This window comes from Cricetulus griseus, chromosome X (genome assembly GCF_003668045.3).
Source record: "Cricetulus griseus strain 17A/GY chromosome X, alternate assembly CriGri-PICRH-1.0, whole genome shotgun sequence".
NCBI lineage: Eukaryota > Metazoa > Chordata > Mammalia > Rodentia > Cricetidae > Cricetulus > Cricetulus griseus.
The window spans coordinates 5,247,717-5,265,064 of record NC_048604.1 but is presented as its reverse complement, the minus strand read 5'-3'; the positions used below and the strand labels follow the sequence as shown (position 1 = coordinate 5,265,064).

Genomic DNA, 17,348 nt, shown 5'->3' with positions numbered 1-17,348 from the left:
ACCAGAGAAGACTGCTCAGACATGGGTTTAAGGCAATAGAAAATCTTTATTCACCAGCCAGCTCCTTCAAACATGAGCTGCCTTGTCAAAATACCTGTGGCTTCCACATGAGTTACTTTCTGTTTCACTGCATTCGTATTTCAAGTGAGAAACAAAGGGCAAGGATCACTAACTTTTCATAGAGTGGGCAGAAGATCCACAATTTCTCCATGATCAGGAGTAGTTGGTTGTCCAGGTTCATAGTGCACAAAGACACAGTTGGTCAAAGTAGTCGACAAAACCATTCATGTGGTCTAGAATATGCTTTGTCTCAGAGGACTGAGAGCACCCATATTGATTCCACTCTATCACTTAAGGTAATGAACCCTTTACACTGAGAGGCCTGAGCTTCTCAAACCCATTAATTTCAATTTGAGGAAAACTTTCCTTACCTTTTCCGAAGGTTAGTTGCCCCACATTAAAGGTTGATGTGGGCTGTCCTTCCGTATGCTGTGAATATGTGTTGCTTTTAGTGGTTGATAAATAAAGCTGATTTGAACAATGGTTAGGCAGAATAGAGCCAGGCAGGACATCCACTTACAAAAGGTGCTAGCAGAGGTGTCACTGCAGTTGTCAAGGCAGGCAATGATCTTTGAAGAGGTGAGAATGAAAACTTGGTTCAGACTGACTTCATCAACCTAGATCAAATTTTGGGGAGTGTGATGCCAGGCGGTTTATTGTAAACATATTTAAGCACAAGAGAATTTGGAAAATGGTTTCCATGCAACAATTATTCCAGTTGCAGGTACACAAAAAAGTTATGGTGTGACTACATAGAAACTCCTTTACAAAGCACATGGGACTTGAACCCAAAAGAGATTTAAGGTTGGCAGTGTTCGTGGAATACGTAAGCCTAAAGTATATACGACTTAGTAAAATATTCTGTTCTAGGCTGGATCTTGTTGTTTTGTTTGTTGCTTTTTGTTTAATGTTTCCCTTTCCCCCTCTCTCCCTGACTTCCCTCCCACCTCTCCTTTGCCCCTCCACCAATCCTTCCCTTCTCCATTTTTATTCAAAAAGGGCAGGCCTCCCATGGATCAACAAAACAGGGCATATCAAGTTGCAGTAAGACTACATAAGCACTTCCCCTTGTATTACCGCTGGGCAAGGCAACTCAATAAGAATAGGATCCCAAAAGCCAGCAAAAGAGTCAGAGACAGCCCCTTCTACCACTGTTAGGAGTCCCACCAGAAAACCAAGCTACACAACTACCACATGTATGCAGAGGGCCTATGTCAGTCCCATGCAGGCTCCATGGCTGTAGGTTTAGACTTTGTGAGCTCCTATGAGCCCAAGTTAGTTGCTATTTGCCCTTTATCCCCAGTCATTCAGGCACTTTAGTAAATGGCTTTTCCTGTACGGTTTCCTCTAACTATACAGTGATTTCTCACTGAGAAGGCACAGAATTATACTATGACAACATGCACAGCATCACACTACTCCAACTCGAGCACAATCAGCCCAGCCGACAATGCTCACCTTACCACACAGGCTCCTCCCTAGACTCCTAACCTCAGCACCAACAGCTCTGACTATACCTACCTGCTACCTCAGCAAGAAAAGCCTGCCTACTACTCTCATTGCAGCTCCAAAGATCCTCAGGGCCAGCATGTCCTAATACTGTCTCCTAGTGGCCACATAGACTGTCTGCGTGAGACCTTCTAAGGAAGTGTCAGAGCCTGGGCAAAGGCATCTGAGTCAACGCTTTTAAATACCCTCAACATTTTCTTTCACCTGGGGTAGGCCCAACAAACCATTCTCCATGGTGTAATCATCCCCTGACCTGATGTGGAGGTCATTTGACTTGAAGGTGGAGGCATGACCTGTGAGCTAGAAGATGGTGCTGCCTGGTGACCACAAGGCTACCCAGTGACCCTGATCCACTTCCAAGAGAAGAGAACAAGGAACCTTTGGGAAAGACTGTGTGCACTTTGCCCTCCACGGACCATACCTCTGGCTATGCTTTCCATTCTTGTGGGTATCATAATCAGAGCAGGGCCAGCCCAAGCTTTTGCCAGCTTGCCATCCTCATTCCTTCTAAGTGTGCCTGCAGAGAAGTAGAAATCCTCAGTGATGCTCCAAATGGCCCCTCCCCTCCCTGACCTTAGTCTGTGAACTCAGTGCCCTGATTACAGCCCCTATGTGCCCTGAAACCCCACCAACGTGGATGAACTGCTGCTTCTCCCTTTGGAGGTCAATGAGATTTTGCTTAATGACAGGCCAATGCAAGAATTGAGGTTGGGCTGACTTCTATCTGTGCAATTCAGGGATACTCACTGGATAGGATTACAGTGGCGGCATCCAGAGAAAGGCACCCACAAGATAGTGCTGACAGAGGTAGCCAGGTCAAAGGAAACACAAAGGAGGGAGTCTTGGAATTGTCAAGGTACTACAGTTGTGTGGGCTGGCATTGACACACACACACACAGAGAGACAGAGAGAGAGAGAGAGAGAGAGAGAGAGAGAGAGAGAGAGAGAGAGAGACTTAGATCCTCTGATTGTCCTGCCTGTTGAAGTCACACTGCTGCCCCTACTAACCATACTTTCAGCTGAGAAGCATTTACAGAAAAGACTACATCTCTCCTTTTGATTAACAAAAGGCCGGAATGTTAGTAGCAAAGGAAACTAGTTGCCCTCTACAAAACGGAGTCACTTCCCTTTTATGACAAAATGGGCAAATGATGCACAGCAAAGCACATACTGGCCTGAAGAATACTTCAGTATTATAAACCTGTCAAGATCAAAGAGTTAGGAAAACTTTCAAGAAGGATTATTCACAAGGGGGGACTGGGATCTGATTGAATGACTCACTTCATGGTTACCAAATTTTACCTGGGTAAAGCAAATGCTTATTTCCCCCTCACAGTGCATTGTGCATCCATTTTCATGCATCATTTGCAAATGTCAAATCAGGGACCCTACAATTCAATTCCCCAAACTCCACCTCCTAGAGCCAGCGAGGAATAGAGGGGACTAAAATCCTGTCCTTCTGTTACTTCTGGATGGTAATAGGCCAATGTATCATAAACCAGCTACTTACAGGAATTAAAAAGGGCATCACGAGAGTCATCTGACGCAAGGGACCAACGTGCCAGACCCAGTTCGGCGGTGGTGGGTTCCGAAAACCGAACACCCAGAGGCAGCCCGGCCTCCATCCGCCAGACCAGATAGGCCAGGAACTGTTTCCGGTTCCGGTTTATCATCACTGCTCAGAGTCATCTGAGGCAAGCATCCTTCGTGCAGGTCCCAGTTTGGCCGAGGCAGGTTCCGAACACCAAGCACCCAGAGGCAGCTCGGCCTCCATCTGCCTGCCCAGGTAGGCAAGGGGATGTTTCTGGTTCCTGCTCGTCTTCACTGCTTTGCTTCCTGCTTGCTTCGATGATGCAAGCAACCTGCTTGCCATAAGGAGTTCAGCAGCGGGATCCAACACCCTGAGGCCCAGTGACAGCTCCGCCTCCAACTGCCGGCCCAGCGGGACCTGGCACGCCCGAACACTGCCAACAACCGGGTAACAGTGACACCTCCATCCACGAGAAGAGGACCCACATCAGAGTATTGGATCTGTTTGCATCTACCATAAGGAAACCATAGTCCCACACCCACCAGGAGAACAAGAAACTCTTGCTACATCCACCCGAAGAAAAGACGAGAAGAGGACAAGGTAAAAGCACATCCAACATCAGAAAACCCAATATGACACCACCGGAGACTAGGAACCATACACCAGTAAGACCTGAACATCACGATGCAGATGAACCAGAAGAGAATGACGTTAAAAACATCTTCAGGAAAATGATAGAGGACCTCAAAGAGGACATGAGAAAAATCCCTAAAGAAATGGAAGACAAAACAAACCAAAAAAACACAAGAAATAGTTCAAGACCTAAAAACTGAAATAGAGACAATAAAGAAAGCACAATCTGCCCATATTGAACTCGAGTTGGAAGAGGCAAGTCCGGTCTCAAAATGGAGGGCCATGATCCAAAGGAACCAGAACAGTTGAGGAAGCTGTTTATTGGTGGTCTGAGCTTTGAAACCGCAGATGATAGCTTAAGAGAACATTTTGAGAAATGGGGCACACTTACAGACTGTGTGGTAATGAGAGACCCCCAAACAAAACGTTCCAGGGGCTTTGGTTTTGTGACCTACTCTTGTGTTGAAGAGGTGGATGCTGCAATGTGTGCTCGGCCACACAAGGTTGATGGGCGTGTGGTGGAACCAAAGAGAGCTGTTTCCAGAGAGGATTCTGTGATGCCTGGCACCCATTTAACAGTGAAGAAAATTTTTGTTGGTGGTATTAAAGAAGATACAGAAGAATATAACCTGAGAGACTACTTTGAAAAGTATGGCAAGATTGAAACCATAGAAGTTATGGAAGACAGGCAGAGTGGAAAAAGAGAGGATTTGCTTTTGTAACTTTTGATGATCATGACACCGTTGATAAAATTGTTGTTCAGAAATACCACACTATTAATGGGCATAATTGTGAAGTGAAAAAGGCCCTTTCTAAACAAGAGATGCAGTCTGCTGGATCACCGAGAGGTCGTGGAGGTGGATCTGGCAACTTTATGGGTCATGGAGGAAACTTTGGAGGTGGTGGAGGTAATTTGGGTTGTGGTGGAAACTTTGGTGGAAGAGGAGGCTATGGTGGTGGAGGTGCTGGCAGCAGAGGTCGTTACGGAGGCGGTGATGGCGGAGATAATGGATTTGAAGGTGATGGTGGCAACTATGGTGGTGTCCTGGTTACAGTGGTAGAGGGGGCTGTGGTGGTGGTGGACCAGGATATGGAAACCGAGGTGGTGGATATGGTGGTGGTGGAGGAGGAGATGATGGTTACAATGAAGGAGGAAATTTTGGTGGTGGTAACTGTGGTGGTGTTGGGAACTATAATGACTTTGGAAATCAAATTATGGACCCATGAAAGGGGGCAGTTTTGGTGGAAAGCTCAGGCAGTCCCTGTGGTGGTGGCTATGGATCTGGTGGTGGAAGTGGTGGATATGGTAGCAGAAGGTTTTAAAAATACAGCAGAAAAGGGCTACAGTTCTTAGCAGGAGAGAGAGCGAGGCGTTGTCAGGAAAGCTGCTGGTTACTTTGAGACAGTAATCCTAAATGCATTAGAGGAACCTTAAAATCTGCCACAGGAGGAACGATGATCCATAGTCAGAAAGAAAAGTTACTGCAGCTTAAACAGGAAACCCTTCTTGTTCAGGACTGTCATAGCCAAGTTTGCAAAAAGTGCAGCTATTGATTAATGCAATGTAGTGTCAATTAGATGTACATTCCTGAGGTCTTTTATCTGTTGTAGCTTTTTCTTTTTCTTTTTCTTTTCATTACATCAGGTATATTGCCCTGTAAATTGTGGTAGTGGTACCAGGAATGAAAAATTAAGGAATTTTTAACTTTTCAATATTTGTGTAGTTCAGTTTTTCTACATTTTAGTACAGAAACTAACAAAAATGCAGTTTTGGAGGTGTTTCCTTGTGAGTTAACAAGTAAAGAAGATCATTGTTAATTACTATTTTGTATGAATTTTGCTAAAGTTAACTGTAAAGTAACACCTACTGACTTGCAATTTAGGGGGAATCTATTCTCCCCATTTCCAAATCTATGATGAATGGGCACTGACACATGGAGAGAATAGATATTTGTATGTTTGCAAAAAGAAAAAAGAAAGCACAATCTGAGGGAATTCTGGAAATAGAAAAGCTGGGTAAATGATCAGGAACTACAGATGTGAGTAAACCAACAGAATACTAGAGATGGAAGAGAGAATCTCAGGACTTGAAGACACTAGCGGAAATAGATTCATCAACCAAAGAAAATCTTAAGTCCAACAAATCCCTAACACAAAATATCCAGGAAATATGGGATACCGTGAAAAGACCAAACCTAAGAATAAGAGGCATAGAAGAAGGTGAAGAAATCCAACTCAAGGGCACAGAAAACATATTCAACAAAATCATAGAATAAAACTTACTCAACCTAAAGAAAGACATGCCAATGAAAATACAAAAGCCTACAGAACACCAAATAGACTGAACCAAAAAAAGGTCTCCTTGCCACATAATAATCAAAACACCAAACATATACAACAAAGAGAAAATATTAAGAGCAACAAAGGAAAAAGGTCAAGTAACCTATAAAGGCAAACCTATCAGAATCACAACTGACTGGTAAGGTTGGGGAAAGATCATCCAATCAAATGGACCCAAGAAACAAGCGGGGGTAGCAATCCTAATATCCAATAAATTGGGTTTCAACTAAAATCAGTCAAAAGAGATGAAGAAGGTCATTTCCTACTCATCACAGGAGAAATCCATCAGGATGAAGTCTCAATTCTGAACATTTATGCCCCAAACACATAGGCATCCACGTTTGTAAAAGAAACTTTACTAAAACTCAAATCACACATAAAACTGCACACACTTATTGTGGGAGATTTCAACACCCCACTCTCACCACTGGACAGGAACACCACACAGAAACTTAACAAAGAAACAAAAAAAAACTAATAGAATTTATGGCACAATTGGAATTAACAGATATCTATAGAACATTCTACCCAAATACAAAACAATTTATCTTCTTCTCAGTGCCACATGGAACCTTCTCTAAACTTGACCACATACTTGGCAACATAGCAAACCTCAAGAAGTACAAAAAAAATTGAAATAACCCCATGTCTTATCAGACCACCATGCTTTAAAATTAGAATACAACAATAAGAACTACAGAAAACCTACAAACTCATGGAAATTAAGTAACACCCAATTGCACAATTCATGGTTTCCAGGAAGAAATAAAAAAGAAATTAAAGATTTCCTAGAATTCAATGAGAATGCGGACACAACATATCCAAACCTATGGCATACTCTCAAAGCAGTGCTAAGAGGAAAGTTCATAGCGCTAAATGCCCACATGAAGAAACAGGAGAATAATCACACTAGAGAATTAACAGTACAACTGAAAGCTTTAGAAAACAAAGAAGCCAATACACCACGGAGGAGCAATGCCAGGAAATAATCAAATTGAGGCCTGAATTCAATAAAATGGAAGCTAGGAGAACAATACAAAGAAGCAACATAACGAAGAGTTGGTTCTTTGAGAAAATCAACAAGATAGACAAACCTTTAACCAAACTTAACAAACAACAAAGAGTGAGCATGCAAATTAATAAAATCAGGAATGAATAGGGGGACACAACAACCTATATTCTTCAAAATTCAAAAATCTAAAGGAAATGGACAATTTTCTGGACAGATTTCACTTACCAACATTAAATCAAGAACAGATAAGCGACTTAAATAGACTTATAAACCCTAAAGGAATTGAAGCAGTCATTAGAAGTCTCCCAACCAAAAAAAGCCCAGGGCCAGATTGCTTTAGTGCAGAATTCTACCAGAAATTGAAAGAACAGCTAATACCAATTCTCCTCAAAGTATTCCACACAATAGAAGCAGAAGGGTCATTACCAAACTCTTTTTCTGAGGCCACAATAACCTTGATACCCAAGCCACACAAAGGCATAACTAAGAAAGAAAACTACAGACCAATATCCCTCATGAATATTGATGCAGAAATTCTCAATAAAATATTGGCAAATTGAATCCAAGAACACATCAGAGAAATCATCCATCCCGATCAAGTAGGCTTCATCCCAGGGATGCAAGGATGGTTGAACTTATGAAAATCGATCAATATAATCTACCATATAAACGGACTGAGGAAAAAAGTCACATGATCATCTCACTAGATGCCGAAAAAGCCTTTGACAAACTCCAACACCCCTTCACGATAAAGGTCCTGGAGAAATCAGGGATAACAGGAACATACCTCAACATAATAAAAGCAATATACAGCAAGGCAACAGCCAACATCAAATTAAATGGAGAGAAACTCAATGCAATTCCTCTAAAATCAGGTACAAGACAAGGTTGTCCACTCTCTCCATACCGCTTCAATGTTGTTCTTGAAGTTCTAGCTAGAGCAATAAGACAACAGAGATCAAGGGAATACAAATCGGAAAGGAGGAAGTCAAACTCTATCTATTTGCAGATGATATGATAGTCTACATAAGTGACCTGAAAAACTCAACCACGGAACTCCTACAGCTGATAAACACCTTCAGCAAAGTGGCAGGATACAAGATTAACTCAAAAAAAAAAAACTGTAGCCCTACTAAATACCGATGACACATTGGTGGAGAAAGAAATCAGAGAAGTATCACCCTTTACAATTGCCACAAACAACATAAAATTCTTCGGAGTAACACTAACCAAAAAAGGGAAAGACCTGTACCGTAAGAATTTTGAGTCTCTAAAGAAAGAAATTAAAGAAGCTACCCGAAAATGGAAAGATCTCCCATGCTCTTGGATAGGCAGGATCAACATAGTAAAAATGGCAATCTTGCCAAAAGCAATCTACAGATTCAATGCAATCCCCATCAAAATCCTAACACATTTCTTCTCTGACCTTGAAAGAACAATTCTCAACTTTATATGGAGCAACAAAAGACCCAGGATAGCCAAAACAACCCTGTACAATAGAGGAACTTCTGGAGGCAATACCATCCCTAACTTTAAGCTCTATTACAGAGCTATAGTCCTGAAAACATCTTGGTATTAGCACAAAAATAGACAGGTAGACCAATGGAATAGAGTTGAAAACCCTGATATTAACCCACACACCTACTAACACCTGATTTTTGACAAACAATCCAAATGTATATGCTGGAACAAAGAGAACATCTTCAACAAATGGTGCTGGCATAACTGGTTGCAAACATGTAGAAGACTGCAGATAGACCCAAGCCTTTCACCCTGCACAAAACTTAAGTCAAAATGGATTAAAGACCTCAACATAAACCCAGCCACACTGAACCTACTAGAAGATAAAGTGGGAAATACCCTTGAATTAATCGGTACAGGAGACCGCTTCCTGAACATAACACCAGTAGCACAGACACTGAGATCAACAATTAATAAATGGGACCTCCTGAAACTGAGAAGCTTCTATAAGGCAAAGGACACAGTCAGCAAGACAAAATGACAGCCCACAGACTGGGAAAAGATATTCACCAACCCCACATCTGACAGAAGGCTGATCTCCAAAATATACAAAGAACTCAAGAAGCTATTCTTGAAAACACCAACCTATCCAATTAAAAAATGGGATACAGAACTAAATAGACAATTCTCAATAGAGGAATCTAAAATGGCTAAAAGACACATAAGAAAGTGTTCAACAGCCTTAGCCATCAGGGAAATGCAAATCAAAACAACTCTGAGATACCATCTTACTCCTGTCAGAATGGCTAAAATCAAAAATACCAATGAGAGTTTATGCTGGAGAGGATGTGGAGAAAGAGGAACACTCCTCCACTGCTGGTGGGAGTGCCAACTTGTACAGCCACTTTAGAAATCAGTATGGCGACTCCTTAAGAAAATGGGAATGAGTCTACCACAAGATCCAGCAATTCCACTTCTAGGCATATACCCAAAAGAAGAACATTCATACAACAAGGACATCTGTCCAACAATGTTCATAGCAGCTTTATTTGTAATAGCCAGAAACTGGAAGCAGCCTAGGTGCCCCTCAACCAAACAATGGATACAGAAAATGTGGTACATTTACACAATGGAGTACTACTCAGCAGAAAAAACAATGGAATCTTGAAATTTGCAGGAAAATGGATGGAACTCGAAGAAACCATTCTGAGCGAGGTAACCCAATCACAAAAAGACAAACATGATACGTACTCATTCATATGTGGACCTGCTTTATGATACATAGTAGTGACCGTGCTTTATCAGAGCTGTTTTTAATGATGTTGCTTAGAATGTTGTCCTTCCAGGTGATGATTGAGAAGCTAATTTAAAAAAAAAAATGGTGCCGGGTACCACAAGAGTAACAGAACTCTGCTGTTTTTCTGGTATTCTTTTTTTTACTTTTTTTTTAATGGAGACTGCTGGATGTCTCTACAGTTTTGCCCAAATGACTGCAAAACCTGGAAAAGCTGTTGCTGCTATTGATGCATAACATAGTGCCATTATTGGTCTTTATATATATATATATATATATATATATATATATATATATATATACATATATAATTTGAATTTTTGGAAAATTTAGTTGTGCTGTCAACTTTGGAAAAAAGTATCCCAGTTTACCATGTTGAGTTGGCATTGTACAAATATTAACAGCCATATTGGTGTAGAAATGTTGAACTCAATTTCTTTCTATTTGTACAGACGTACCGCACTGTATTAAATATGTAAGGTCTTAAAAAAAAAAAGAAGGGATTTTGAGAGCCCATCCCTTGTGAAGGGATACTCTCTTGACCTGGACACATGGGGTAGGGTCTAGGCCTGCCCAGGATGATGTGATAGACTTTGGGGTGCCCCTTTTGAGGGCCTTACCCTGCCTGGGGAGTGGAGGGAGGATGACTAAGGGCAGGTGGGATGTTGGGGGGGAGGTGTGAGAGAGGCAGAAGGGATTGACATCTGAAGCAAGCTTGTTCCTAATTTGAACTAATAAAATAAAATAATATTAAAAAATAAAAATAAAAAGGGCAACACAATTAATGTATCAACTTTAAGATCTATTAAATGTGAATCAATGATTTGATCCATATGATCTAGTCCAGTGGCGCATGTGATGCCTGAAGAAACTCAGTTTTATTCCAGGTGTCCATCTTGGTACTCACTAGCCATTTTGTACTGGCTCCAGTTTTGAAGATAGGTTCCCAATAATCCTGACTCAGTGACACCAACTAAAATTGACCATCTAATGACCACATGAAATCTGGCTACAACTGGCTGTCTCTCCAGAAGAGCTAGAAGCACAGGTTTCATGGGGGAACAGAGGGCTTGGTCTTCTAGTCAGAGCAATTCGAGGGTCCTTCCCTCTGGGTAAAGGACCACAGGAAGCAGCATGCATCTGGACAGATAATCAATTTTCTCAAGTGGCATAGTTATTAGGACAAACATGAAGGATGTGACAAAAGAAAGTTGATAATTTCTCTTCAGAGCTAGATACAGTTTCTAGATAACTGTATCTCCCTAGATAGAGTTTCACATACAGATGTAGGGAAAAAGAGGCTTCCTTTATGGGTTCCCTTTCCCCTACCTCACAGGCTGGATTTTTCAGAATGCAATCTGTCAGATCCTCAGTGGTCAGTGAGAAGAATCCAGGTTGTCTGTCATCATTGTGGTGACAAGGCTGCCCTTGCATCCCAACAAGTCAATCCTGGTGGTCCTTTTGCCATACATGCAGCCTTGGCATTTGGAATAGAAACCACTGTAGGACTCTAGTTTGGAATCCCTGGCTTGTATTCCATTAAGAAGTCATTGCAGTGCACAGAACTCTTAGCTGCTGATGAGGTAGTGGCCCTGGAAAATAAGATGGTGTTAACCAACCTGCAACTGAAGCACCAGAACTCAGTTTCAGAACCCAAAGCACTAGAAGCACAAACCTAGGACAGAGGAAAAGGATATATTCCAAGTGGATTTGATTTCTCTTCCCTTTTGGGAGGAGGGTGTGACCACTGTGGGCTCTGGAGCAGAGATATAATGGTGCTGAGATGGCAGCAAAGTAATGCCCACGCAACTCAACAATTCACCATCACAGTTCAAAATCTAAAGCCAAAGCAACACTGAGCCACCATTGCCATGCTGAGGATGGCCCACTCTGAGCTGTTACCTGAACCACCCATAGCGCTATGCACTCAAAGGGCATGGCAGTGAGGACAGTCCTCCTGCTGTGCTTCCCTTGCTTTGCTGAAACAGCCTCAAGTACCTTGGCCTTTAGGGGAAAGGAAAACTGCCAGAAAAATGACTCTTGTGCTGAAGCTTAGTTATCAGTAGCAGTAACTGTTGTCTGGATTGCACAGATAAATAGTGTTTAGTGTCTGGAGCCCTGGATGTGCTTTCCCGAGTCTTTCATTTTGTGGAAACCCAGGCAGTGCCTGAACAGCATCCAGGGGACCAGATGGCAAGACTGGGATCAGGCACTGAGTCGACACCAGTGCCCTGGCAAATCTGGAATGGAGAGGAGAATCTATAGGTGTAAATGGAGGTTTCTATTTCCCGCCACTTCCAGCAGCCACTTTTAAATAATATTCGGAGGCATGATATGAACTACAAAATATTCGGCCTGTATCAAAGGCTTATTGCTAAGTAGCTCTTACATTGAAATCAACCCACTTCTATTTATGTCTTGCCAAGTGGCCATGACTTTAGTGGTCCTCAGGCATCTTGATTCTTGGGCAACTGGCTCATGTCTCTCTCCACTCTGCCCTTCTTTTTCCCCCTGTATCTGCATTTGGCTTTCCCGCCTAGCTTTATTCTGCCTGGCTATAGGCCAATTTAGCTTTTCTTGTCAACCGATGAGAACAATATGTACTCACAGCATACAGAAGGATCATCCTACTGCAGATGAAGGAGCCCAACAATGTCGGATACTTCCACAGCACAAGAGCCCTCTGGAGAGGTTCCCCCAGGCAAGGAAGGATGGATCTCACCCAACCATTCCTTATCTTAAAAGTCCTAAATCTAGCAATGATTCCTTGAGGTTGCTTGAGAAGAGTTATATGGTAGATATTTTGTAGCAGCATTTTGCCATTTCTTTTGCAAAGTTTCTAGTGTCTGTTTTCCTTATGAGTCCAGTAATTACACTGCCCCGCTCCAAGTGCTGAGAGGAATGGCCTGTACCTCAGGATTCAGGGTATAGTGGTGGTTCATCCCACCAGGAGAGAGTAAGACATAGCCACACTTTTGAACCAAGTTTGAAATAAGCTTTACTTGAATACTGGCCAGGATGATGAACCCTGGCCATGTCCATTCAAGGGTTCCCAGAAAAAGGCTACAAGTTACATTTTGATTAGTGTAATATGACAAACACATAAGGCTATGTACATCACACCTTGTCTAATCGGGATCAGTCATACTTGCTGACATACTTCCTACCTACACACCTGCCATGTACCTGTGGTCAAGTATATATCCTGTGCAGTTGAGTCAAATAACCTTGTTTAGGGGATTGGAAACATAAGGCTTGCTATCTTATACGAACAACAGCCTCCAGCATCTCAGAAATTACCTGTCCTTGGACAAGGGCTTTCATGTTAGAGGTGTTTCTTTTGCTTGTTTTGTTTTAGGGACTCTTAGGCAGAGGGACTAAAACTTATAGCTTTGGCTCTCACAGTAGTTAGTGTTCACCCCTAGCGGACAGGCAGCTAATTTCAGGTGTGCTTATACAGGGCTAAAGGATACTTGGCAGTGACCCTCAGCTCCTGCTCAGAAACTTCCTGGTGACCTCTGTTGGGAGTGCAGACCCAGGGGAAAGGAGTCTCCTGCTTCCAGATACCAGAATAATGTGAGGTGACGACAGCAGCTCAGTTTCCACACCCTTCAGCGCCCACGTGACTGAGGGCATGAAAATGCTGCTGCTGTCCATGAAAGGGCAAGGAGGACCCAATGGTGTAGAAGCCAAGGCCCTGAGAACACAGCCCAAGGTTAGAAAGCTTAGCACACAGACTCCGGGATCAAATTTAAGATGTTTATTTACCAACTCGAGATCTATTTTTATTTAGTAAAAACAAAACTTGGTTCATTTCGGAAAAACTTTCTGAATTTTTGGTCTTCCCTGGACTGTGACTTTATGAAGTTGTTTGGCTTTTGAACAGCCCACAGAACATACAAGAGTTTTCTCCTTCTTGTTCTTCTTCTTCTTCTTCTTCCTCCTCCTCCTCCTCTTGGTCCTCCCACTCATCATCTTCTCCCTCTTCCTCCTCCTCCTCCCCTTCCTCTGCAGTGGACTGACTTAGGGATATGGCAGAGAGGGCAGCTTTCAGGATGGAATAGCAGGTGTCATACATTGACATCATATAGCCATACCTGAGGTACCGTGAGGAGCTACTGGGCACATTCCCCGTAGCTAAAGCAGGGACTGTAGCATTATCCGATGTGCCCTCTCCACATGGGACACTTGTCTGCTGAGGTGGACAGTTGTCTGGGACACTTTCAGGGATGTTGCTCTGATTGTATGTACTAGAAAGCCGGGTGGAAAGGTTGCCTGCTGGTGTCTGGTTGTTGGGCCCCCGCTGCTGGGACTTCATGCCATCGTGCTCTCTCTTTTGGAACCATTGGTAAAGTCCGGGAGGTAAAAGCTTCACCTTCTTTGGATCCTGCCCTTGTTCAACCACACTTGGGACTGGAGATGTTGCCTTGCTCACCCATTTCTTCCTCCTAATAATCTTCAGGAGCTCTGGTTTGTCTCTCTGAAAGTTGAAGGTTCTGTAGACCTGAAACAAAATGGCCTAGGTAAGCCAATTGGTAATACAGCTACAGCGACCCCACCGAATTACACTGGTCATTTTTGAGGTGGAGAAAATGACTGAAGTGGCTGGGGAGAGGGGTTATGTGATGACAAAGGACCCCAGTAAAGAGAAATGATTCATAGGTGCTACGATAAATCTTCCTGCCAAAAGCCTCCTGAGCCCCACCGCCACGTGTGAGCTTTACGCCAGCCTCCCGTCTGAGTTAGGCCCAAATGAATACACAGAAACTTGTATTAGGTTCAAAGCTGCTTGACCAATGACTAGGATTCTTCCTCTGTTAGCTCAGTCTCAATTATCATAAATCTATATATTTTATAAGACTTATCATTTCAGATGCCTTATTGGCATTCCTCCTTGCCAGTGGCTCACATCCTGCCGCTGGAGGAGACGAACTGGAAAAAGGGACCCTTCCTGTTTCTCCTTCGCTTAAATATGAGTCTCCTTGCTATGTCATTTCCTGCCTGGATCAGCACTTCTCTACTACATTTCCCAGAAACGTCTTTGACTCCTAGTCCCGTCTACTTGCTGTCTCATTGGCCAAACAGTATTTTAATTAACAATCAATAAGATAAGCATACACAGAAATACTTCCCCCATCACATAGGTGAAGGTGGTGAATATGTATGTGACACTAACTAGCTTCTCGGGGACTGTCTGCCTCCCTGCCAACATCTATGGGGCAGCCCGGAGTTTAATGTCAAAGTCTCTTACTTTCACCAGTCAGTAAACAACATAGTCTGCTAAATGAGGAGCTTAAAGCACTTTACTCCTGGGATGTGCAGATAGGAAAATGATCTCATCAGCACAAGTAGGAGACAAAGAACAACTTTGTACTTTACCATCATTTTTCTGCTCACTCTCGACAGGAGTGAGGAATCCTTTGGGCGAATCTTTCTGAACCCATACCGGTAGAGCTGGCGAATGAAACTCTGAAGGATTTTCGTTTCAAAAATCTTCCCTGTAGCTCTGCGGTGAAGGACCTCTCTCTGAAACATGTCTACCTTAATCGTGATGCTGTCTCTGTCTTCACTCCAGTTCAAACACTGGAAGGTCTCGTTCTGCACGATGGTCCAGAGCTTCCTGGGGAAGGGCTGTTGAAAGAGGTTGGTGTTACCTTCCTCATTCGCTGTAAGTTGGCCCCCTTGGACAGCTTCGTCTTGTATCCCAACTCGGTCACCTTGCCTCAACAAATTCTCTCTGTTATACACCTGTGACTCAGAAGAATTAGATTGGTTCTCTCTTCCTGGCCTTTGCCCTACAGGTAGGACCATCTTGGTGGCAGAGTCCATCCCCACATTCTGACTGGACATCAGAAGTATTTTCGACTGTAAACCAGTAAACTTCCCCGCAGATACTCCAATCAGCCTTTCCTTGCGCTAGAGATAGCCAACCAACTGTGGCCACTGAGTTCTGGCACCAGTAGTGAGGCAATCATCTGCTGATGTCATAATTCTCTTTGTTTGTCATATGATGTCACGGGTGGCCCACAGCCAGTCTGGGGAAGGAGACTTGTCTCAGTGTAGGGGAGTTTTAAAAAGTGTATAAGATTGTGCAGATTTTCAGAATAGTCTCCTGTGTCCTGGCAGGCACATTTGGACCACCCTGCATCAGTTCTGAAAAACAATTGACATTTCTTCGTCACTCCTCAGGATTGGGGGGGGGGGCAGGAAGCTGTTTCTTAGGTCCCTGATTGCTCAGGTGTTTCACTATAACTGGATCAGCTTGTCCCCTGAGTAGTGCTGTGCCCAAGTAGGACGTGTGGATCTAACTGTATTCTACACATTGTTACCTGATTAAGAGGTCACATGTACTTTGAATTTCTGTGAGCCGCCAGGCCTGCCACCAATTCTCCTTAGAAGTACCACTCTCTTCCATCTTTTCTCAAAATATGACATTTTCATGTTCCAAGGCACACACGATTTTGAGGTCTGATTTAACCATATTTTATACCCAGGACAGACCCTATTTGTTCAGCTATACATGACTATGGTAATTCAAACTTGAAAGGAACCAGGATGCTTGTAATGATCAGATAAGTGTCTGTGTGTGAGGTAGGGTGGTAAGCTCAACTGAAACTCACCTTCCAGAGGACTTGACCCAGTGGAGACATCATGTCTTTAGTATCAATCTATGCAAGAAGATAAAGACTTACACTGAAAAGACACAACCCAGACAGAAAGGGTCCTTTGCGCCTAGGCCCATTATGTGGTACACTTGTACCCCTCTGAAGGACAGCCCATTGCTTTGTGATGGTGTGTGTGTGTGTGTGTGTGTGTGTGTGTGTGTGTGTGTGTGTGTGTATGTGTTCAGTTTGGGGACAGGACAAAGAGGGTTCTTCCCCTCTTATCTCAAAGAATAGGATAAGAGCTTGAAGAAGATCCTCTACAGGTGTATTTCAGCCTAAAGTCTCTCTAGACATTAGGCGTGCCCCATGTCTAGATTCATACTTGCTCCATTGACTGTTTCTTCCACAGACTTCATAAGCCTACAATCAAGAAGTCTGTTTCTGGGGCTGTTGAGATGCCTCAGCATGAGCAACCAAGTTTTACCAACTCATGTTCTCTTAGATTGAAACAACATAGTGGGAGGAGTGTGACAATGTACTTCCCTTTAAGACCTTGCACTAGGAAGATAAGAAATAAAGTCGAACCATCAGAATGTCTCTGAGGTGGCTTAGATTCAATAGCTTTCTCTCAACCAAACTTTGTCACTTAATTACAGAGCAATATCCTATTTCCTACACAAATTCTTTGGTGGTTTTTCTTTTTTCATAATTTATAAAAATGTTGTAAATTGATATAAAATTACCTCATTTCTCTCCTCCCTCTAGCTGCTCTGAATAACTCTCCCTTGAACCCCTCTGAGCCCAACCACTATCAAGTTGATAACCACTTTCTCTTGGATAATATTTATTCACACCCCCCCACACACACTGCACACACACAAATTCCCCATGCAGGCATATGTG

At 43.0% G+C, this 17,348-nt stretch overlaps 2 protein-coding genes and 1 pseudogene across 2 annotated transcripts in view; 1 reads left to right on the top strand and 2 right to left on the bottom strand.

Annotated features, from left to right (window-relative positions):
* Positions 1 to 3,968: 3,968 nt before the first annotated feature.
* Positions 3,969 to 5,136, top strand: LOC100762758 (annotated as a pseudogene).
* An 8,190-nt stretch (positions 5,137 to 13,326) lies between these two features.
* On the bottom strand, positions 13,327 to 15,869 carry LOC118239414 (heat shock transcription factor, X-linked member 3-like). Its single transcript, XM_035450112.1, has 3 exons — positions 15,220 to 15,869; positions 13,809 to 14,344; positions 13,327 to 13,537 (listed from the first exon to the last, which is right to left on the bottom strand). The coding sequence occupies exons 1-3, from the start codon at positions 15,688 to 15,690 to the stop codon at positions 13,327 to 13,329; spliced, it is 1,218 nt and encodes a 405-aa protein (XP_035306003.1). The 5' UTR covers positions 15,691 to 15,869.
* The window catches only part of LOC113837605 (heat shock transcription factor, X-linked member 3-like), a 4,382-nt gene continuing 2,887 nt past the window's right edge, over positions 15,854 to 17,348 (bottom strand). The window contains exon 3 of the mRNA XM_035450111.1: positions 15,854 to 15,875. Coding sequence (XP_035306002.1) covers positions 15,854 to 15,875 — 22 coding nt within the window. The remainder of the gene's footprint in view (positions 15,876 to 17,348) is intronic.